Source organism: Cynocephalus volans, chromosome 7 (genome assembly GCF_027409185.1).
Source record: "Cynocephalus volans isolate mCynVol1 chromosome 7, mCynVol1.pri, whole genome shotgun sequence".
NCBI classification, from domain to species: domain Eukaryota; kingdom Metazoa; phylum Chordata; class Mammalia; order Dermoptera; family Cynocephalidae; genus Cynocephalus; species Cynocephalus volans.
This window is the reverse complement of record NC_084466.1, coordinates 126548441-126573096: the sequence shown is the minus strand read 5'-3', so window position 1 is coordinate 126573096 and position 24656 is coordinate 126548441. Positions and strand designations below refer to the sequence as shown.

Genomic DNA, 24656 nt, shown 5'->3' with positions numbered 1-24656 from the left:
TTATTAAAAATTGGGTATTCATGTCTCCCACTATTTTTCTGAACTCTACTTTTTCTGTCAGTACTGTGCATTATTTGCTTTATATATTTTTGGGCTCTCTTGATTGATGCATATACATTTATAATGTTATATCTTCTGGATTAATTCACCTGTTTTCCAATATAAAATGTTTTTGCTTCCTTTAACAGTTTTTGCTTAACAACTCTCTGTTTGATATTAGTATAGCCATCCCAGTTCTCTTGTGCTATAATTCACATGCAAAAAATTTTTTCCATTTTTTCACATTTAACTTTTTATATCTTCAGATAAGAAGTTAGTCTTTAATAGACAGTACATAGTTAATTTTTAAATCTGTTCTCTCAAGATGTGCATTTTAAATGGTAATTTTAAGCCATGTACAGTTTAATTAGTTTTATTGAAACACTTATTTGAGCTATAAGGTTGTTTCTTTCTATGTGCCTCATGTAATTTTGTTTTTTAATTTTTCAATATTGCTTACTTTTTGTTTGATCGATTTTTTTCTAGTAAACTTCTCTGATTCATTCTTGATTTCTTCTTTGCATATTTTAACTTTTTTTTTTTTTTTGTCTTTTTCGTGACCGGCACTCTGCCAGTGAGTGCACCAGCCATTCCTATATAGGATGCGAATCTGCGGCGGGAGTGTTGCTGCGCTCCCAGCACCGCACTCTCCCCAGTGCGCCATGGGCTTGGCTTTAGTAGTTATCATGAGGATTACTGCTCATATACTAAATTGATGGCAACCTAATTTTAAGTAATAATAAATTATGTTTAAATTATATACGTTAACTCTGCTTCCATCTAACTCCATTCTCCTTTTAAGCTAATTTTATCACAAATCACATTTTTCTAAATTGTGTCCCAGTAACAGTTATATAATGATTGTTTTATTTATTTTTAAAAGTCATAGACAAACTAAAAAGAGGATCACACACAAAAACATAAAATATGCTTTTATATTTACCTATATACAGATATATTTAATATTTCATAATTAATAAGGATTTTTAGTTCTTACTATGGTTTTTATTTATTTTGTAGTGTCATTTTTTTCAGCATGAATGCTGAGTCCCTTTAGCATTTGTTGTTGGGCAGACCTACATGGTGGGAATCTTTTTACCTTTGATATTATATTTGAATGTCTTAATTTCTTCTTTATTATGTAAGGATAGGTTTGCCAGATATAGAATTCTTAGTTGACAGTTTTTTCTGTCAGCACTTTAAATGTATCATTCCAATGATTATTTGATTTCTTAGTTTCTGAAGAAAAATAAATTTTTTTCTTATTGAGGATCCTTTGTACGTTATGAATCACTTCTTTCTGGCTGCTTTCAAAATTTTCTCTTTTCAAATCATACCTTGTTATGAGACTCTTTCATTTTTACCATTTTGGGAATTTATTGAGCTTCCTAGTTATGTGGATTCATGTCTTTCATCCTATTTGGAAAGTGTTCAGCCTTTATTTCTTCAGCTTTTTTTCTGCCCCCTTTTTCCCCTTCTTTTTCAGGTTCTCCCATATGTGTACATTGATAGAAGTGATGGAATTTCATAAGCTCCTAAGGCTTTGCTCATTTTTCTTTGTTCTTTTTTTCCCGCCTGCTACTCCATCTGGGTATTTTACCTTGTCCCGCTTTTATGTTTGCTATTTATTTCTTCTGCCTACTCAAGCCTGCTGTTAAGTCACTTTGGTGAATTGCTTTTTAAACTGTTGTTATCTTTTTGCTCGCAGATTTCATTTTTTAAACTAATAATTTCTTTCTTATCAGTGATAACCCCCACTTTTTCATACATTGTTCTCCTGATTTCCTTTAGTTCTTTGCATATGGTTTCTTTCAACTCTCTTAACACATTAACAACATTTGACTTAGAGGATTTACTTAGTAATTCTAATGCTGAGCTTCCTCAGGAATGGTTTCTATCAAATTCTTTTTTTTAGTTGTTAATGGGCCATATTCCTTGTTTATTTGTATGGTGTGTAACTTTCTGTTGATTGCTGGATTTAATACATTATAATGTATTAACTCTGGAAATAAGATTTTCTCTCTTCTCTAACAATTGCCAATGTTACTTGATATAGTCTGCAGTCATACCTTTATTTAGTGACTTCCCAAATTAATTTGGTAAAGAGTTGATCACTTGATTCTCTATTCTGTTATGTCTGCATACACTCAGGGACAGGACAGATTTCTTTCAGTTTTTAGAAATAAAGAAAGAAAAACTCTCAGGTTGTCTTTTTAATAAAAATTTTGTCTTTTGAAATCCTCTTAGTTATTGTCACTTGGGAAGTTGCTTTAGCCCACAGGGATTGAAACAATGGCCAGCCTTTGTGGTAGCCCATCACCCATTCTCAACTCTGCATAATCTCTCTGATAAAGTATTTTGGGAATCTAGAATCTGGTCAAGCATCCATGGGAGTGTTTGTTGAAAAAATTGTCTGGTAAATTTAAGCAAATTTGGCATCTCCCATAGAAGCTAACATTCCTCATACACAAGCTCCTTGACAGGCAGTTTGGGGGACAGTGTATTGTGCTGCTGTTTTGTTATGCGACTTGCTCATTCCAAGCTGAGCAACAGGAAACTTTTTCTTCAAAAAGTCAGAGTTGTGTCTTCAAACATTTCAGAGGTATTTGAGGCAAGCTATGAGCTTGAGGGCAAGGTTTTCAGAGAGGTGGCAGTGGAACATCAATATTTGCTGTCCTCTACCACCTTGAGATCATGCTCCCCAAACTCTGGCAGGGTGCTCCTCATTTACAACAGACTTGGCAAAAGTGGGCCCAGGTGTTTATTATATGTCATAAAATGGTGCCATAAAGTTTGGCAGCATTTACATGATGCTGACTCTGGAGACATGCAGAATGCAGCAGCTGTGGGGCCCTGGCAGTCTCCAACTAGATTTCAAAAGATTTCATGGACAGTCTTTGCACCCAGGTAGACATGTAGCAGGCATGGAGACACAGCAGAGACCCACTGCAAGAGCAATGTCTAGTGAAGCCACGTGAATGGAGCCACTCCCAAGTCCACTACTTAGGACTGTAGGGCTACCAAGATGCCACTCCAGACTTGGAAATCTGCAAGTATGATACAACAACCTGTGAGAGCTGATGGCACTGAGCCTAGCAAACAAATAGGAGTGGGGCTGCCTGAATTCTTGGAGGCCCTACCCTTGCCCAACTGTACCCAGGATGTGAGATGTGGTGTTAAAGGAGATTACTCTCTAGCTTTAAAACCTAGTGCTCTTTTCCCTATTGGGCTTTGGACTTCCTTGGAAGTAGCTGCCACTTTCTTCTTGGCTGTTTCTCCCTTTTAGAATGGAAAGGTTTACACTATGTCTGTCCTTCCATTTTATTTTGGAAGCACAAAACTTGTTAATTCTGTTGATTTAAAGCTGAAGAGGAATTTGCCTCTGGATGAATTGTGTCTTGTGTCTCATAAACATGTGATATAGACAAATTGGGACTTGGAACTATGACTTTTTGGGCTGTTGGGATAGAATAAATATATTTTTTCATTGTGAGAAGGGCATAAATTTGGGGGGCCTGGCATGAAATGTTATAGTTTAAATGTGTCCCACAACGTTCATGTTTGAAAACTTAATCCCCAAATGAACAGTGTTGGGTAGTGGAGTCTAATAAGTAATTGGTGATCAGTTCATGAGACCTCTGTCCTCATAAATGGGTTGTTGTCATTACTGAGGTAGTGGGTTTGTTGTTAAAGCGAGTTCAGCCTCATGTTGACCTCTCTCGTTCTCATCCTCTCTTCCCTTTTCACCTTCCACCATGTAATGATGCAGCACAAAGACCGTCACCAGAGGCTATCACCATGCTCTTCAATTTCCCAGCCTCAAGAACAATTAGAAATAAACTTATTTTATTAAAGTACATTACCCAGTCTGTGATTGTGTGTTATAGCAACACAAACAGACTAAGACAGGGCACCAACAGGCATCTGCTTATGTGTTTTTGGAAAGAAATACGCTGCATGGCAAACCTGGCTGTGACGAGCCTCATGAATTTAATTTTTTGGCAAGCAAGGAAGAAGCGGGTAGGAAACAAAGTTTGGGTCCACTGATCTACAGTATCTTCCATACTATATAGTAGTTTTTCTTGATAATACACTCTCCAGTTTCTGTGTTTGCTAACTTTATAAAAAAGTGTGTTATTTTCAATTCACTGTAATTAAATACTTTAATAAACAATTTGTCAGATAATGTATCAAATGATTTCTAGGAAAAGCACATCCAGCAGTCTGAATTTACTATTGAAAACTTGGTAATCACTGTTCGTGATTTATTTGTTGCCGGCACAGAGACCACAAGCACCACTCTGAGATATGGACTCCTGCTCCTGCTGAAGCACCCAGAGGTCACAGGTATGACAGGTGATGAGCAGAATGAATTTCAGCAAAGATGTTGGGAAAATGCTGTTACTTTCCTCCATCCTGTTTCATTTAGAAAAGCTTCATTATTTAAACAACTGTGCCAGCAGCTGCAATCTGCCACACATTTAAGTATATTATTAAAATGGGACATCTTTGCAGAATATGGGATGGTGACTGAGAGGAGTGAAGACTGCACTACAGTAGGAAAGGCAATAAAGCTCTTGTGCCATGTCTGGATTTCATGGGAGATGGTGTGTGGCAGGCTGAACTGGGATTTCATATTGATTTAATTATGTTAAGCCCACTTTGTTTTTTTTTTTTTTTTTTTTTTTAATTTTATTTTGTCGATATACATTGTAGCTGATTATTGCTCCCCATCACCAAAACCTCCCTCCCTTCTCCCTCCCCCCCTCCCCCCCAACAATGTCCTTTCTGTTTGCTTGTTGTATCAACTTCAAATAATTGTGGTTGTTATATCTTCTTCCCTCCCCCCCCCCGATTTGTGTGTGTGTGTGTATGTGTGTGTGTGAATTTATATATTAATGTTTAGCTCCCTCCAATAAGTGAGAACATGTGGTATTTCTCTTTCTGTGCCTGACTTGTTTCACTTAATATAATTCTCTCAAGGTCCATCCATGTTGTTGCAAATGGCAGTATTTCATTCGTTTTTATAGCTGAGTAGTATTCCATTGTGTAGATGTACCACATTTTCCGTATCCACTCATCTGATGATGGGCATTTGGGCTGGTTCCAACTCTTGGCTATTGTAAAGAGTGCTGCGATGAACATTGGGGAACAGGTATACCTTCGACTTGATGATTTCCATTCCTCTGGGTATATTCCCAACAGTGGGATGGCTGGGTCGTATGGTAGATCTATTTGCAATTGTTTAAGGAACCTCCATACCATTTTCCATAGAGGCTGCACCATTTTGCAGTCCCACCAACAATGTATGAGAGTTCCTTTTTCTCCGCAGCCTCGCCAGCATTTATCGTTCATAGTCTTTTGGATTTTAGCCATCCTAACTGGGGTTAGATGGTATCTCAATGTGGTTTTGATTTGCATTTCCCGGATGCTGAGTGATGTTGAGCATTTTTTCATATGTCTGTTGGCCATTTGGATATCTTCCTTAGAGAAATGCCTACTTAGCTCTTTTGCCCATTTTTTAATTGGGTTGCTTGTTTTCTTCTTGTAAAGTTGTTTGAGTTCCTTATATATTCTGGATATTAATCCTTTGTCAGATGTATATTTTGCAAATATTTTCTCCCACTCTGTTGGTTGTCTTTTAACTCTTTTAATTGTTTCTTTTGCTGTGCAGAAGCTTTTTAGTTTGATATAATCCCATTTGTTTATTTTTCCTTTGGTTGCCCGTGCTTTTGGGGTCGTATTCATGAAGTCTGTGCCCAGTCCTATTTCCTGAAGTGTTTCCCCTATGTTTTCTTTAAGAAGTTTTATTGTCTCAGGGTGTATATTTAAATCCTTAATCCATTTTGAGTTGATTTTAGTATACGGTGAGAGGTATGGATCTAGTTTCATTCTCCTGCATATCGATATCCAGTTATCCCAACACCACTTGCTGAAGAGGCAGTCCCTTCCCCAGTGAATAGGCTTGGTGCCTTTGTCAAAGATCAGATGGCAGTAAGTGTGTGGGTTGATTTCTGGATTCTCTATTCTATTCCATTGGTCAGTGTGTCTGTTTTTATGCCAGTACCATACTGTTTTGGTTATTATAGCTTTGTAGTATAGCTTAAAGTCAGGTAGTGTTATGCCTCCAGCTTTATTTTTTTTGCTGAGCATTGCTTTGGCTATTCGTGGTCTTTTATTGTTCCATATAAATGTCTGAATAGTTTTTTCCATTTCTGAGAAAAATGTCTTTGGAATTTTGATGGGGATTGCATTGAATTTGTATATCACTTTGGGTAGTATGGACATTTTCACTATGTTGATTCTTCCAATCCAAGAGCATGGAATATCTTTCCATCTTCTTGTATCCTCTCTAATTTCTCTCAGCAGTGGTTTGTAGTTCTCATTATAGAGATTTTTCACCTCCTTGGTTAACTCAATTCCTAAGTATTTTATTTTTTTGGTGGCTATTGTAAATGGGCAGGCTTTCTTGATTTCTCCTTCTGCATGTTCACTATTGGAGAAAAGAAATGCTACTGATTTTTGTGTGTTGATTTTGTATCCTGCTACTGTGCTGAAATCATTTATCAATTCCAACAGTTTTTTTGTAGAGGTTTTAGGCTGTTCGATATATAGGATCATGTCATCTGCAAACAGGGACAGTTTGACTTCATCTTTTCCAATCTGGATGCCCTTTATTTCCTTCTCTTCTCTGATTGCTCTTGGTAGTACTTCCAACACTATGTTGAATAGGAGTGGTGAGAGTGGGCATCCTTGTCTAGTGCCTGTTCTTAAAGGAAAAGCTTTCAGCTTTTCCCCATTCAGGATGATATTGGCAGTGGGTTTGTCATATATGGCTTTAATTATGTTGAGATACTTTCCCTCTATACCTAACTTATAGAGGGTCTTTGTCATGAATGAGTGCTGAACTTTATCAAATGGTTTTTCAGCATCTATAGAGATGATCATATGGTCCTGGTGTTTGAGTTTATTAATATGGTGTATCACATTTATTGATTTGCGTATGTTGAACCAACCTTGCATCCCTGGGATGAATCCCACTTGATCATGATGAATAATTTTTCGTATGTGTTGCTGTATTCTGTTTGCTAGTATTTTAGTGAGGATTTTTGCATCTATATTCATCAAGGATATCGGCCTGTAGTTTTCTTTTTTGGTTATATCTTTACCTGGTTTTGGTATCAGGATGATGTTTGCTTCATAGAATGAGTTTGGGAGATTTGCGTCCGTTTCAATCTTTTGGAATAGTTTGTAAAGAATCGGTGTCAATTCCTCTTTGAATGTTTGGTAAAATTCTGCTGTGAATCCATCTGGTCCTGGGCTTTTCTTTGTTGGGAGCCTTCTGATAACAGCTTCAATCTCCTTTATTGTTATTGGTCTGTTCAAATTTTCTACGTCTTCACGGTTCAGTTTTGGGAGCTTGTGTGTGTCCAGAAATTTATCCATTTCCTCCAGATTTTCAAATTTGTTGGCGTATAGTTGTTTATAGTAGTCTCGAATGATTCCTTGTATTTCAGATGAATCAGTTGTAATATCGCCTTTTTCATTTCTAATTTTTGTTATTTGAGTCTTCTCTCTTCTTTTTTTTGTTAGCCATGCTAATGGTTTGTCAATTTTATTTATCTTTTCAAAAAACCAACTTTTTGATTCGTTGATCTTTTGAATTGTTTTTTGGTTTTCAATTTCATTCAGTTCTGCTCTGATCTTAATGATTTCTTTCCGTCTGCTAACTTTAGGATTGGATTGTTCTTGTTTTTCTAGTTCTTTATGGTGAAGTGTTAGGTTGTTCACTTGCCATCTTTCCATTCTTCTGAAGTGAGCATTTAATGCAATAAATTTTCCCCTCAATACTGCTTTTGCAGTATCCCACAGGTTTTGGTATGATGTATCATTGTTTTCATTAGTTTCAATAAACTTTTTGATTTCCTGCTTGATTTCTTCTTGGACCCATATGTCATTAAGTAGAATGCTGTTTAATTTCCATGTGTTTGCATAGTTTCCAGAGTTTTGTTTGTTATTAATTTCTAGTTTTAATCCATTGTGGTCTGAGAAGATACATGGGATAATTCCAATTTTTTTGAATTTATTGAGACTTGATTTGTGACCTAATATGTGATCTATCCTGGAGAATGATCCATGTGCTGATGAGAAGAATGAATATTCTGAGGTTGTTGGGTGGAATGTTCTGTAGATATCTGCCAATTCCAATTGGTCTAGAGTCTTGTTTAGATCTTGTGTTTCTCTACTGATTCTTTGCCTAGATGATCTGTCTAATATTGACAGTGGAGTGTTCAGGTCCCCTGCTATTATGGTATTAGTGTCTATTTCCTTCTTTAGGTCTAATAGAGTTTGTTTTATAAATCTGGCTGCTCCAACATTGGGTGCGTACATATTTATGATTGTTATGTCTTCTTGATGGATCAGTCCTTTTATCATTAAGTAGTGTCCCTCATTGTCTCTTTTTATGGTTTTTAGTTTAAAGTCTATTTTGTCAGATATAAGAATAGCCACTCCTGCTCGTTTTTCTTTTCTGTTTGCATGGTAAATCTTTTTCCATCCTTTCACTCTTAGTCTGTGTGAATCTTTATGGGTGAGGTGGGTCTCTTGTAGGCAGCATATAGTTGGGTCCTGCTTTTTGATCCAGTCAGCCAGTCTGTGTCTTTTAATTGGGGAATTTAAGCCTTTAACATTAAGAGTTGTTATTGAAAGGTGTTGATTTATTCCTAGCATTTTATTGGTTGTTTGGTTGTCTTAGGTGTCTTTTGTTCCTTGCTTTCTGATTTACTGTTTGGTTTCTTTGTTTGTTGGTTCCTTAGGTTGTAGATAGTGTTTTTGTTAGCTTGTTTTCTCTTCATGAATGCCATTATTATTGTACGAGCGGGTTTAGATTTTTCTTAGGTTTTTATGGCAGTGGTAGTTATTTTTCGGGAACCAAACCCAGTACTCCCTTGAGGATTTCTTGTAAGGGTGGTCTTGTGGTAGTGAACTCCCGCAGTTTTTGTTTGTCTGAGAAATATACTATTTGCCCCTCATTTCGGAAGGATAGCCTTGCAGGGTAGAGTATTCTTGGCTGGCAATCTTTGTCTTTTAGTATTTTGAAAATATCATCCCATTCCTTTCTAGCTTTTAGGGTTTGTGATGAGAAGTCTGATGTTAACCTGATTGGGGCTCCCTTATAGGTGATTTGACGCTTCTCTCTTGCAGCTTTTAAGATTCTCTCTTTGTCTCTGAGTTTTGCCAATTTGACTATGACATGTCTTGGAGAAGGCCTTTTTGGGTTGAATACGTTTGGAGATCGTTGAGCTTCCTGGATCTGAAGATTTGTGATTTTTCCTATACCTGGGAAGTTTTCTGCCACTATTTTGTTGAATATGTTTTCAATGGAATCTCCATTTTCCTCCCCTTCTGGAATACCCATGACTCGGATATTTGAGCGCTTGAGGTTGTCTGATATCTCTCTCAGATTTTCTTCCATGTCCTTGATTCTTTTTTCTTTCTTTTTGTCTGCTTGTGTTATTTCAAACAGCCCATCTTCAAGTTCAGAGGTTCTCTCTTCAACTTCGACAAGCCTGCTGGTTAAACTCTCCGTTGTGTTTTTTATTTCACTGAATAATTTCTTCAGTTCAGCAAGTTCTGCTACATTTTTTTTCAGGACATTGATTTCCTTGTATATTTCCTCTTTCAGATCCTGTATACTTTTCCTCATTTCATCATGATGTCTAGCTGAGTTTTCTTGTATCTCATTCAGTTTCCTTAGAATTATCACTCGAAATTCCTTGTCAGTTATTTCAAGGGCTTCTTGTTCTATAGGATCTAGAGTATGAGATTTATTAACTTTTGGTGGTGTACTTTCTTGATTTTTTGTATTTCTGGTGTCTTTTTTTTGGTGTTTATTCATTGTGGCAGGGGGTTTCACAGTCCACCGGTTTGAGACTAATGACTAACTAGGATGTTGCTGTGGTTGCCAATTTGGTATGGCTCCCGCCGTGACTGCTCAGTTGGCCTCTAGTGTCTTGTGTGTGTGGTTGCCTCGGGTCTTGGGCTTCTCCGGGGATCCACCTTTCTGGTCAGCTTGTACTCTGCTGGGCTGGTGGATCACGTACCACAGGGTGTGTGATCTCTGTTGAGCTTTCACTTTCTGTACAGGACTTCTCCCCGTTCCGTGTGCTCTGGCCCAGGCTGTTAGAACGTGCAGTGGCGACCCCACCGGGTGTGTGGTTTCTGTCGAGTCTCCCCCCTCTGTGCACACTGTGCTGGGCTGGGGCGTGTCTTCTGCACCCCTCGTCTATCAGCTGGGCCTTCAAGACCCTGCTCAGCACCGCCTCGCCCAGGAAGTCTATCAGGTTTCTGCTAGGCACAGACGACCGGTCTTTCTAGGTGCCTTTGTAGCACTGTGTAGATCTTTCTCGGGTCTTGTTCACCTTTGTATCCCCCCGGTATAAACCGAGTCTAGTGCCTGCCTGCAGCCTGCTCTTCGGCAGGTTCAAGCGGACCTGGGAACTCTCCTACCACACTATTCCCAACCAGAAATTCGTTAGGCTTTTTTCCAAACTGGTGGTCGCAGAGATGTTATCTGCCTCCCAGTACCAGGAAGTTTACCGGGCCGGAGTCCAGGGTGTGGTGGAGTGACAGTCGGCCCGCCCGTACTTTCTAGCCCTCCCAACACTGGTCGGGACGCCCCACACCCCCAGCCCCGCCAGAGAACCGCGGAGGGAGTGGGAGAGGAGGCCGGCCCGCAGGGTCCGGAAAGCCCCGCGCCAGGCCAAGCAAATGGGCTCAGTGATGGCCGAGCAGGGCGGAGCTGCCCGCACCTGGGAAAATGGAGGCAGCACCGGGGCAGTGAGTGGCCTGGTGGTGCAGGCGGGAGCCGCGTGGGCCAGGGATCACTCACAGTGCTGTGCCAGGTCGGGCGCTCGCTCTGTCTCTGGTTTGTTGCCTTCCGTGTTCTCGGCGCTGCCGCCTCGGGCTGTTCAGTCGCGGCGCCGCTCGGGCGCTCCCAGGAATCTTCTTTAATGCCGGCCTGAAACCTCGAATCCTGAATAGGGCAGCTGGCCGCCTTCAGTGCGGCCCCAGCCTCCGGGATCCTGGATGCATCCACAGCAGCCCTGGCGCCGTGTTCCCTGTTTCAAGACTCGCTTTTGCAGCTAAGAATCAGTTCTTTTCCTGCTCCACACTTCAAAGCTGTTGCCTGTAAATGAGGCAGCCTCTCCTGCCGGGGGCAAAGTGGCGTTGAGCCCCCACGACCGGCCAGCAGCAGCAGTCCTCCCTTAAGAGATGGCCAGAGGAAGGTCCACAAGTTTCCCGGCTGCCTGAGGCCCAGTGGCCACCTTTTCCACCTCAACTACTCCGCGCCAGCCGCCGCAGCCGCCGCCATCTTGAAACCGCCCCCATGTTAAGCCCACTTTGGACAGTAGATACATTCTTGCAGATACCTTTTCTTATTCTGAAAATTTAGTTTTGTAATGCTGGGGTAGGAAAAATGGAAACTCTCCTTACTGAAGCATAAGTGAACATCCTGGAAATTTAGTGAGACTGTCTGAGATCATTTTCAGTATGGCAAATATGAAAAATGTTAAGTTCATAAGCAAGATATTTCCATTTAGGCTGAAGATATAGCTAAATGAAGTTTATATTTCCAGAAGTTGGTTTTCAAAAAAGTGGTATTTGACAAAGTAAGAATGGGGGGTGGGAAATGTCAGTCATTTCAACTTTCATGCATAGCTTTACTTTAAAATTTACCTTCAAAGAATTCCAGTCATGCAGCTGGTAAAAACATACTTTTTCCCAACTGTGTCAGGATCCCAGTGAAATCTCAATAACCTGATTACAGATGAGGATTAGTCCTGTGAAACTAGGAGGAGAAGAGTGCAGGAAAAAGCCATGAAGTCTTCAGCAAGTTTCTGAGGCACAGAGAGCAGATGAAAGGGTGATAATTAACTCAGACAGGATGAAGTTGAAACCTGATTGTCAGAAGAGGTAAATAGATCAAGGAACGAAAGCTAATCTTTCTCCTTACATTCCCCTACGGTTCCATATTTGGGTGCAGCAAGTGTTAGAGAAGGTAGAGAATGAGGCTCTTTCTGTCCAGTTCCATCTGTGCCTCCTTTTATCACATAACTGATTTTTTCCTACAGAAAAAGGGAGGCTCATTCTCTAGAGCATCTGAGCCTAAGAAGCCCTATACTCAGGGACACTGGGCAGTGAGAGAGAAACAGTGAGGTGTGGGGCTGGAAAGGAAGGTTTGCTAAGAGTCCTGTGCTTGAATTCAGAGACTTAACTTTTCCTGTCTTCTTCCTTCTGGAAATTCAGCAGCCAGACTTCTCTTTCCAAGAGTGAATAGCTCTAGAGAAAAGATCTTAGTATTTTGCCATCTAAATTGAAAATTCTTGCCATGTTTCCAGCACAGTGAGGGAAATAATATTATGCTCTTTAAGACAGAAGATTGTAGAATTTCAGAACACCAGGATTAAAGAGAATATCCTAAAAATTTTCAGAGAGATATGTCATGCATTAAGATTAGGATTCAGACAGCACCAGAATTCTCAAGAGTGACCACTGTCTTGCATTTTATGAATAAAGGTATTTTCAGACCAGCACATTTCCCCAAAATTTTACATTCATTTTTACTTTTTCTAAAAATTTTGGAAGATGTGCTCCATCCATATGTCTGAAACCAAGTCAGAGGAAGTCATGGGTTGCAGGAATCAGGAGGCCTCATGTAGGAGGATGCGAATGTCAGGGAGGCTGCTGGGTTCCAGGCCTAGAAAACACCCATCTCAGAAAGGACCAGGTCGACAATGCAGGTGTGAAGACAGACACCAAGTCCAAAGAGAAGTGGTGGATTTTATGAGGGTTCCCAATAACTGGGAAATTGTTACCAGGAGTTTCAAACATCTACCTGAGCACTTGGGAAATAGAAAGTTATGAATTGAAATAAAAAGACAGTTTAAGTTCAATAAAATACCATGTATAATACATAATCACACTTGACTTACTAGGGAAGAATATTTATGTAGTTAGAATGATGTAAACTATGACCAAAACTTGTACTCTACATATATTCTGGAAAATGGGGTGTGTGGAAGTCCAGGAGTGTGTGTGTCTCTGTGTGTATGTCTGTGTATGTGTGAGTATCTGTGGGTGTGTGTGTGAATATATGGGCTGGAGATGAAGTTGAAAGTTCTCAACTCACATAGCAGTAAATTGTTAAATATTGTCTAAAATGGTTAAGTAAGTAATACAGAGTTGTTCTTTAGAAATATGACTATAAATTTCTGAAGAATACTCAAAGCGGCCACATTTGGGAAGTGGGAAGATGAGGAGAGTGCCATTGCAAATTTTATACACAAACACACACACACAGATGCAGACAACAAAAGCACGTACATATATAGATCCATTACAATTTAATTTTAACCCCCGTGTATTATTTTGATATTAATTTAATATTAATCTTTGATTCTAATCTATTAATTTAATATTAATATTTGACATAACAATTGCAATTCCTTGAAATTGATACGACAAGCAAACAGAAAGGACATTGTTGGGAGGGTGGAGGGAGAGGGAGGAAGGAGGGAGGTTTCGGTAATTGGCTACAATAATCAACCACAATGTATATTGGCAAATTAAAATAAAATAAAATATTTTTTAAAAAAAGTCAGTGATATGGGAAAAAATATTAATATTTGATTCTTGTTTTACTTTGTGCAAGACCATGATTTTTTAATTAATTGTTTCCCCCTTATTTGGAGGAACATTTTATTACTTCTTTTTATATTAGTTATCATTTATGATAATTTGTAGGCATGTACCAATGTATCATAATACCTATTTGGTAGGACAGTGATATGTATCTACATGATGGCAACTCTTTTTACATGTCTAGGTGTACTTCTGTACATATAACTCATGTTTATATTGCTGTTGGGACACCTTTATCATGCTTCATGTAGCTGTGAATTTTCATGGTAAATGTGCCATTTTTCTCCTTTTCCATTGTTCTTACTTCTGTCTTATCAGCTAAAGTCCAAGAAGAGATTGACCATGTGGTTGGCAGACACCGGAGCCCCTGTATGCAGGACAGAAGCCGCATGCCCTACACAGATGCTGTGGTGCATGAGATCCAGAGATACATTGACCTTGTCCCCAACAGTTTACCTCATGCCGTGACCCGTGACATTAAATTCAGAAACTACCTCATCCCTAAGGTAAGGTGGTTCCCCTATGGCACAAGTCAGTGCTCTTGAAGCTCCCATATTCACAGTATGGTTCCAATCCTCTATCAGCATGAGATGAGAGAGGGCAAAACTCATGTGTTGATGGACTTTGTGCTGTTTACAGTTTGGGGATCTAAAGCTTCATAACAGGTCTTGGATTTTGATAGTGTGTGTCTTTCAAACTTGTTCTACCTGTTTAATAATGTATTGGCCATTCTTATGTTTTTACGTTTCCAAATAAATGTTGAAAGTGTCAGTCAATTTTACAATACCTGCTGCTGGAGTTTTTACTAAGGTGACATTAAATCTACAGATCAATTTGGAAAAAATTGACATCTTGACATGCTGAATCTTTCAATTCCTGATTGTGATTATGCTCCCAATTTATTTGGATTTCTTTTACTTTCCCAGTAATTTTGTTTTCAGTACAGAGGTTTGCAAATCCTGTTAGATTTCTCCTAGATAATTACTAGTTTTGTTGTTATAATGTTTTATTGTTTTATTATTATTTTAATTGACATATTTCTGAGGTTCAGTGTGGTATTTCGATGCATGTGTCAAATGAATGTGTTTTTCATTTCTTTGTACCTTGTGTATGGAAATATAATTGATTTTATCCTGATGACTATATATTCAGCAATTTTGCTCAATTTACTAATCATTGCCAATGATTTCTCTGTAGATTCATTGGAATTTCTATATATATTTTCCTGCTGACTGAGGTATTGTTTGCTGTTTCTTATTTTTCAAATTCATGGGCCTTAATTTCTTATTTTATTATAGCACTGGCTAGGATTTCCAGGACAGCTTTGAACAGAACTGGTGATAGTGTCCTTGTTTCCTTTCTGATCTGCAGGAAGAGTGGACGTCTAATATTTCACTATTGAGAATGATATTTTAAGTAGATTTTGGTAGATATTCTTTATCAGATTAGGAAATTTTGCCCTCTTCCCTTATATTTATGTGAATTTTTGTCATAAAGATGAGTACAACCATATCAAATTGATTATCTGCATCTATTGGTATGGTTGTATACATTGGGCTCTATTTCCTCAACATACAAATTATAAGTATACACACACAGCAGGGTTTGATTTGCTACATATTGTTCAGGACTTCTGTATTTATATTCGTAAGAGAACTGGTCTGTGATATTTTTCCCCTCAAAATTTCTTTTCAGATTTTTTGATACCAAGATTATGCTGTCCTCACAAAATTAGGTGAGAAGTGTTCCCTAATGAGGTCTGTTTTTATTACCTTCACCTTCCCCCAGTCTTCTGGAAGTGGACACGTAGCTGTATCTTTGAATGCATAATAACCTTTGGTTTAATACAGATGATAAACATGAAAAATGCAGAGTGTCAGATGATGTTTATGTTTTTCCAAAGAGAATTTATCCCTTTCTGATATGCAGTCATAATGAACTAACTCTTCCTGCCCTGATTTAGCACTAGACATCACATGAACATAGTAGGAAAAAAGAAAAAAAAAAAAAAAAGAAAATAGAATATAGGTGTTAGCTTACCTTTCAGAGGTTTTGCCATTTCTGGAATCTTGAGATGAATATTTGTCTTAGCAACTTTAAACTACCTTCCAGCACATGGTTTTTGTGTTTATCCAGATGTTCAAGTTGCTTTGCCACAAGCTTCTTTATTCCGCTCGAAGCCAGGATATATAATTATTATAATTAAAAATAATATAACTAAATATTGTATTATCATGGGGGAAAAAGGTAGCGAATCCAGTAAGATTGCAGTTACTAAATGTCATCCTGTGGAGAAGATGGAATGGTAACTTGACCATGAGTTAATGGGACTTGTCCTGATAATCACAGATTTGGTGCAAGTGTTAGGACTTCACCTCCCTCTGTTTTCACCAAAAGAAAAAATCAGGAGAAGAATTTTCTTCCATTGTATTGGGGTCTGAGGGTAATACTGATGAAAATGTAACTCCTCCTATTACTAACTAAATGGGAGTCAGGCTGAGGAATGAGGCAAAGATTGCCAGTCTCCCACATCCACTTCATCAGTTTTGGGGAAATTTATACCTGCTGAGCTCACCCGTTAACCCTCTGCATGGAGGCTCCCATAGGGTCTGGGGTCTTTTGAGCCTAGAATCCTAGAACCCCAAGGGAATGGCCTGTACATTCTGCATTGGACAGCCCTGTATAGGAATATGCAACTCTACATGGCTTATTCTAACTTCTTAGGAATTAGATAAATGATTTCTACCAACAGCTAGAGCCACTAATCTAGGTAGAAATAATGGTCTAAGAGAGGAGTTAGCAAACTTTCTCAGTAATGGAACAGATTGTAAATATTTTGGATATTGCAGGCCATGGAATTTCTGTTGCATTACTGCACTCTGCAATTGCAGCATGGAAGCAGCCAGAGACAGCGTGTAAACAAATGAGAATGGCGATGTTTCAATTTTTATGGAAACTGAAATTTAAATTTCGTATAATTTTCATGTGTCAAAAATATTTTCTTTTTTATATTTTCAACTTGAACATTCTTAGGTTATAGACTATACAGAAACAGGTGGCAGGCCTGATTTGCCTATGCTGTTTGTGGATGCCTGGTATAAGGCATTCCTGTCCAGTAGTATTTTCTGCAATGATGTGAGGTTGATTTTCACATTGTGTCCTATCTAATGAAATTTGTGAGTTTTCTCAATAATTGGAAAATTGTTACTAGGAGTTTTAAACATCTACTTGACATTTTCCTGATATATAATCCTTACTACTTGCTTTTAAAAATTAAAAGAAATATTTTTTTTTCTGACTTGTAAGGGAATTGCAAACCTCAACACGGTGTTGTCTGTACCATGCTCCGCCAGTGAGCGCACCGGCCATCCCCATATAAGATCAAAACCCACGGCCTCAGCACTAGCAGCGCCGCACTCTCCCAAGTGAGCCATGGGGCCAGCCCAGGAATAATTCTTAAAACAAAGTTCTAGTTCTTTAGCATGAGAAAAGTAGAGGATGAAAATTTCTCCCACAGTTTTATTTTAAATGCATTTAAATATGAATGAAATTAAAACATATGTATATACACATATAGGTGTATATATAAAAGGGTATATTATTTACTTATATATCTGTCTATCTGTCTACCTCAATACTTTATTATGTATGTTCCAAGAACACGGATGTTTTCTCCTACATTATAATAAATAGCATCAACACTCAGAATGTATCCTTCATACAATAGTATTATCCAATGCATAGCCTGTAATTTTTTTTAGAGAATATTCTTTTTAGATTTTTGTTACTAAATTAGTGTCCAGTAAAGGAACATACATAGAATTTGGTTATCTCATTCATTTTCTCCTTTCAAATCAAGAACACTTACCTTTCCCTTGTTTGCTTGTATTATATCAGAAAGTTGACCTTTTTGAAGAATCCGGGCCACCTATTATTTAAAATAATCCTCAGGATGTGCCACAGTGTCACTTATGGGGGAGCCACCCAGGAAGGCAGGAGAACAGGCGAGCCAACCACCCCCAACCCTGCCCCACCCATGTATTACCCAGGATCTTGCATCACATCACAACCACGAGGCTTCATGAAACTTCTGTGGCAGTCTTCCACAAAATCCACCATCATAGCTACTCTGGTTGCAAGGATGGCTCACAGCCTAAGTAACATCCATAACAACCACGCAAGTGGCCCACCACATATTTGACTTTACTGATACAAGGAGAGTCACTGAGGGAGCCTGGGAAAAGAAGAAGTCTTTCTCCTCAAAGTCCACTAGTAAGTAATAGAAGGAACAAATGATCTGCCAAATGACCAGAAATCAATGTAGAGATACTAGAAATATGAAAAAGTTAGAAAATATTACACCTCCAGTGGAATTCAGTAATTCTCAAGTACCAGACCCTATACAACACGGAACCCTTGAAATGACTGAAAAGGAATTCTGAGGAACTATCTTAAGGAAACTCAATGAGATGAGAGAGCATTCTATAAGACAACACAATGAAAAGAGAAAAAATATACAGGATATGAGGAATGAAACCTACAAAGAGATTAATACCTTAAAAAAGAACATAGCAGAACTTCTGGATCTGAAAGACCCATACAATGAGATAAAAAATGCAACCAAGTACTTCAGCAGCAGATTAGAACAAGCGGAAGAAAGAATTTCAAAACTGAAAGAAGGAAAAAAATTTAAAAATGAAGAACCTTTAAAAGAGCCAGCAGACAGCTTTAAGCTCACAAACATCTGAATCCTGGGTGTTCCTGAAGGGGAGGAGAAAGGAAAAGGCACTGAAAATCTATTCAATGAAATAATAATGGAAAACATCGCAGGTATAGTTAGAGACCAGATATTCAGAACCAGAAAGCTCAAAGATCCCAAAAGAGTTTCAATCCCAAAAGTTCCTCTTAAAGACTCATTATAGTAAAATTGGAAAAGCTCAAAGACAAAGACAGAATTCTAAAATCAGCAAGAGAATAGCATCAAGTTATGAATAAGGGAGTCCCCATCAGACAAACAGCAGACTTTGCAACTGAATCTCTCCCAGGGAGAAGAAAATGGGATGAAATATTCAAAATACTAAAAGAAAAAAAAATGCCAGCCAAGAATACTTCTATACCCCACCAGCCCATCCTTCAGAAATGAGGGAGAGATGGTGTATTTCCCAGACAACCAAAACCTGTGAGAGTTCATCACCATATGACCAATCCCTGCAAGAAATTCCGAAGGGAGTCCTGCATCTGGAATCCAAAAAACAATAATCACTAGCACAAATACACAAGTAAGAACAAAACACACTAATAAAATAGAAATGCAAATGTGAATGATGAAAGAAACTAAATCTTAGCACCTCTTTAAACCCCACAAACATTTAACCAATAATCAAAGGGGAAGAAAATAACAAATTATAAAACATCTAAACAAAAAGCATAAAACCCCAGGAATAAGACAGTACATCTCAACAACAACCCCAAATGGAAATGGTTTAAACTCCCCACTCAAAAGACAAAGACTCAACCATAGGTTGTATTCAAGAGACTCAACTTACCAGTAAAGATGCACACAGACTAATGCTGAAGAGATGAAAAAAGGTGTATCACACACACGGAAACCAAAAACAAGTAGGAATAGCTATTCCTATATCAGAAAAAATAGACTTTAAATCAAAAACCATAAAAAGACCAAGAAGGCCATTATATAATGAGAAATATATCTATGAAACAAGAAGGCATAACAATCATAAATATACATTCACCCAACACTGGCACCCAGATAAATAAAGAGTACACTATTAGACCTATAGAAAGAGATATACACCAATGCAATAATGCTGGGGTACCTGAAACTCCCCCTCTTATCATGGACATATTATCCAGGCAACTAATCAATGGAGAAACATAGGATTTAAAAAAACATTTCATTTCTATAGGACCTGGCTGATATCTAGAGAACATTTCATCCAGCAACTACGAAATACACATTATTCTCATCAGCAGATGAAACATTCTCCAAGATAGAGCACATGTTACGTTACAAATTAAATCTATAAAATTTTTTAAAAATCTAAATCATTTCAACTGCCTTTTCAGACCACAGTGTCTTCTTGCTGGGTGGACCATATTGAGATATTACCTCACCCCAGTTATACTGGCTATCATCAAAAGGACCGAGAATAACAAATCTGGTGAGGATATGGGGAGCTACCCAAGAGCTCCTCTTAGAAGGTGAAACTCATTTAGACTTTCCTCACCTGCCTTGAGAAAGGTTCCTGACTCCACAACTCTACCCACCCAACTGTTCAGGCTTTAGTTGATGATCATTTCCTGAACAAATGATTCTAACCTAAATTATCACAAATTGATGAGTTTTCTAAAATTATCAGCACTTCTGTGTTTCTAAGCTAGGATTATTCTGTACTGAAGACTATTTTTAACTTAACACAAACAAACTGCTTGACCATGATAAACACTCAATAGTTTCAGACTTCTTTCTGTACTTGTTATTTTCACTCCAGAACAAGTCACTCGTAGCTAGATCAGATGTTTCTTTACTGAGTCTCTAGAAACAGATATATTTAAATGCCAAAAGACACTTCCATTTTAAACCATAATCTATATATGATGTACGTGAAAATGGAAGTGATGAAACAGAGCAGCAAGTAAGGACAGACAACAATTTCCAAGCTTGATGATAAGCTGAACAGATTTAGAAGGTTTGGCACCTAAATGCCCATGTACTCAATACTTCAAATGCTATTGGAGGCCACATAAGCAAGATCACTGCCGCTGGCCTTAAACTCATCCCTGTTTATGATGTGGTCTGTCTGTCTGGAAATACCACTGCTCTTCTTCAGACACTGGTTTTCTCACCTGTAAATCAAAGAGAATGGACCAAGTGATTTCCATTGTTCCTTTCAGAACCATGATTTTTTTTATAACTCAGTTTACCTTCGTCTGTTCATTCCAGGGCACAACCATATTTCCATCACTGACCTCGGTGCTACATGATGACAAAGAATTCCCCAACCCAGAGATGTTTGACCCTGGACACTTTCTGGATGAGAGTGGCAATTTTAAGAAAAGTGGCTACTTCATGCCTTTCTCCACAGGTAATAGAAATTCATTATCATTTGTACATCAGGAGACAATATCACTTCTTGAGATCAGTTGGAACTCACAGGGTGCCCCATCTGGGCTGGTAGAATTGTTCTTTGTACCTGATCACAAGCACCATTCCCAATACCAATGTGCTTTCCCTGCTCATCATACATCCTCATTCTTGGGAAATAGTAGTGGGGCTTAGAGGAGTTGACCCCACCCTTTTAAATTGAGAAAGGTGGAATATAGACTGATTGAATTCTGACTGTAGAAGCATCACTCAGCTACCAAGAGCTCCTCTTAGAAGGAGAAACTCCTTTAGACTTTCCTCACCTGCCATGAAAGCTTCCTGACTCCACAACTTGGATCATTGTCTGTGGGATGTTGATCACCCTCCCCCACTCCTAGACAAGCTTTGGGAATCGAAGTATCCATAGGCATAGATTAGGTACCAAAGGGTTTCACAGAAATTAGGGAAGCAGATGAGTAAATAGATCATTTGATCCAGTTGAACTAAAGCTGTGAAAGTGGGAAGAACAGCCTGCTGGTGGGGTAGGGTTAAGATAAAAGGTACCTGCATTTTACACATTCATACTCCTCAGAGAGGCATAACATGTAGTAAGCAACATTCTCGTAGCAGAAATGACTTTTGTGCTGTCCCGTAGGGGCAGAGAGTATGGGAAGTAGAAAAGGCAGGACATTTTTAAGGAGATAATGAACTACAGGAGCAGAATCTTTGCTTGAAATCAAAGATATCAGAACCTCTTCCAAATAACCATGGGGTCAGATGAACATGGAGAATGTCAAAGGATACCTTGCAAAGTTTCTAGAGCACCCTGCCCTTCCTCCAGTCCTGAGCATATATCTTGGATATTGGTTCTCCACACCTGCCATATGTGTGATTCCTCTGGCAATGGAATCTGATTCCTTTATTCTGCATTCTTTGATATCTGCTTTATATCTAGCTAGTACTGTGGATACCATGGCAACAAGGACAGAGACCTCTCCTCCCTTCAAGAATTTACATTTTAGCACAACAGAGATATAAATAGATAATTATGACTCTGTTATTTACGTTTGAACAGAAGCATGAATTTATGTTGAGATAACACAGAAGGGGCAAGATTTTATAGCTTGAGAGGATCCTGAAGAGTTTAAAGAAGAAATAAAGTTTGATCCAGAAGCTGAACGTAGTATAAGAAAAGTACATCTTGGCAAGAAGGACCAGCATGAGATAAAACTTGAAACTTCATGGCATGTTAGAGATTGATTAATAGTGTGTATGGCTAGAGCTGAGAATAGAGGGTGTGAAGAGTGGAAGGAAGGATCAGGGAACTTCAGTCTTGGAACAGGATACACACTGTGGGTGTGTTTCTAGAAAAATATAGATGGAAATTTAAAATATCAAAAAATCAGGTATAAAGTGGGAATACATAATAAAGTGCTTGGCATCGAGCTGATAATAAATTTTTGTTGAGTGAAGGGTGCCTGTTAAAAACAGATGTGAAGTGGAAAAAAAACCAAACAGATGTGAAGTGGATAATAACTGTGTATGGCCTTTGTCCATTTGTCTCTTCAACCATTCTTCCCGCCATCCTGCCTTCTATCTATCTATGCATCCATCCACCCATGCCAAAGTCCAGCTGCAGCGAGGGATGGGTACCCCAAAAGAGAGAGAATTGGTGAAAATAACAAACACAGATGGAGACCTCAATGCATAAATACACACGTTCTCTCTCTGTGGGCTGTCAGCGTGTTGCAGCTGGAGCCCAGTAGAGCATGAGACAATGCCTTTTATTTAGATTTTTCTCTGCAGGGGTTTTTTGGGTACTATTTTTTATTGTATCAGCAAGCTTAAATCAATAGTCCAAAAAGCAGAGAGGAAACGTTTTTAGAGGTCAGCTAGTCCTTTTTGTCAGCATTTCTCAGGTGATCAACTAGTGCTTCATTTTCCTGGAATCAGGTTATCAGATCAGCCATCCCTTCATTTTCTTGAAGTTATCTTGTGACCTTCTTCTGTTAGCAAGCTATGGTTAATATCCACACTATTAACAGGGTGGCAACTATTTTCGTTAAATACAACTTTGCTAAAAGGAAAAATGTTAACATTTAAATTCTAATGGGGGTCTAATGATTTTATGTTCTAATGGAATGAACCTACTGTTCATATGGAAAAAGAACAGTGGATATTTGAGCAGCATTATCATTCACAATTTTAAGGTTATGCATTGGCTGTGGCCCTGTTATCCTTGTGCACAGCACCATCCCTCTGAAAACTACGTGTACTCTCTTATTCTTCTAAGATCTAATTTTGCAGGTTTAATAATTTTACAGCATATATTTTTATCCCAACACCGGATTCTTACTGATTTATTTAAATCTGGACAACACCAAGTAAAGGGAATTCTACAGTTTCATTCCCATATACTTAATTTATCCCAATCCTATAATTTCCCATTAATACCAAGCAATCTCTTGCCATTAAGAAAATCTCCAGTAAGTGATGTTTGCCAGCTTACATTAGGCTGCATCTCATATTTAGTCATGAGTGGTGCTTTTGGAACATATGTTGGTGTGGTCAATTTATCATAAGGGGACAATTTTAAATTGTGAATTTACTCGGACCCTCTGTGGCAATGTTTAGTTCAATGACTGCAAAATCATTTGTGTTATTTTTATAATCTTTTGGGAATTCCGAGAACTGCCACGCTAACCAAAATATCAAAAGAGAAAGCAAAAGCAGTACCACAAAGCTGAGGCAGGAGCCCTTACGTTGGCAGCAAGTGCTCATAGCTGCAGACTTGCCAACAGCTCTCCCTCCGGCGGTCCTGCCAACTCAGAGAGGGCAGCCCAAGTTGACTCCTTTAGGATCCTGCCATGGCCTGGAATGCACCACACCCATCCATCTATCCAATCATTCACCAAACACTTACTACATATTCCTTTTGTGCCTTCCACAAACACAGTATTTGTTACAATCACAGGTACACACAGAAAGTAACTACCCTCTGTGCTTGTTATTTTCAGGCAAACGGATCTGTGTGGGAGAGGGCCTGGCCCGCATGGAGCTGTTTTTATTCCTGACCACCATTTTACAGAACTTTAACCTGAAATCTGTGGTTGACCCAAAGGACCTCGATATCACCCCAGCTCTTAGTGCATCACTTTCTTCGCCACGCTCGTACCGGATCTGCTTCATTCCTGTGTGAAGAAGGGCAGACTGTCTGCTGCTGCTGTGCTGTTTTCTGCAGCTCTCCCTCCTCTGAGGCATTGGCAACCTCCTTACCAAGCTCAAGGATGCCTTTCTGACCTCTCTCTGCACATCTCCCCATTCCCTCAAGATCTGGAGAACATCCAAACTCCAATGAGAAGATTTCCTGAGTTTCACTGCACACATCCGCCTGCTATTTCATGTAGTTGTTAATACCTGTATTTCCCTACAAATAAGCTGATACTTATCTACTGTGAATTTATTAATATGGTGTCACATAAAACCAAGAAAAGTGATTTGTATGTCATACTTCGTAGCCATTTCTCTTCTGTGTTTTCTAAATAAGAAGCATTATTAATTGCTGGGTTAGTTCTCAGCCTTTCCTTCTTTTGTGTATAATGTTGGTAAGAAAGGAAAGTAAATAGAGTCTCAAGAAGCCATGCTGGTCCTCAGAATGATAAGCACAGAGAGAGAAAAATGGGACGAAAGTAGAGAAACTCTCTTGGCTGGGTATCACTTAGAGGTAATCGAGGTTTGGATTTAAAAGAGAGAAACTATTTCCAGGAGCAGCTCTAACCTATTGGGAAACATTGAGAGAGTTAGCCAT

The 24656-nt window shown here is 38.7% G+C and overlaps 1 protein-coding gene across 3 annotated transcripts in view; it reads left to right on the top strand.

Annotated features, from left to right (window-relative positions):
• LOC134382536 (cytochrome P450 2C18-like) overlaps nt 1-24047 on the top strand; it is a 36490-nt gene extending 12443 nt beyond the window's left edge. For all 3 annotated transcript variants that reach the window (XM_063103150.1, XM_063103149.1, XM_063103151.1), the window contains 4 exons: nt 4245-4386; nt 14062-14249; nt 20708-20849; nt 23866-24047. In XM_063103150.1, the coding sequence (XP_062959220.1) occupies nt 4245-4386; nt 14062-14249; nt 20708-20849; nt 23866-24047 (654 nt within the window). The remainder of the gene's footprint in view (nt 1-4244; nt 4387-14061; nt 14250-20707; nt 20850-23865) is intronic.
• Nucleotides 24048-24656: the final 609 nt, after the last annotated feature.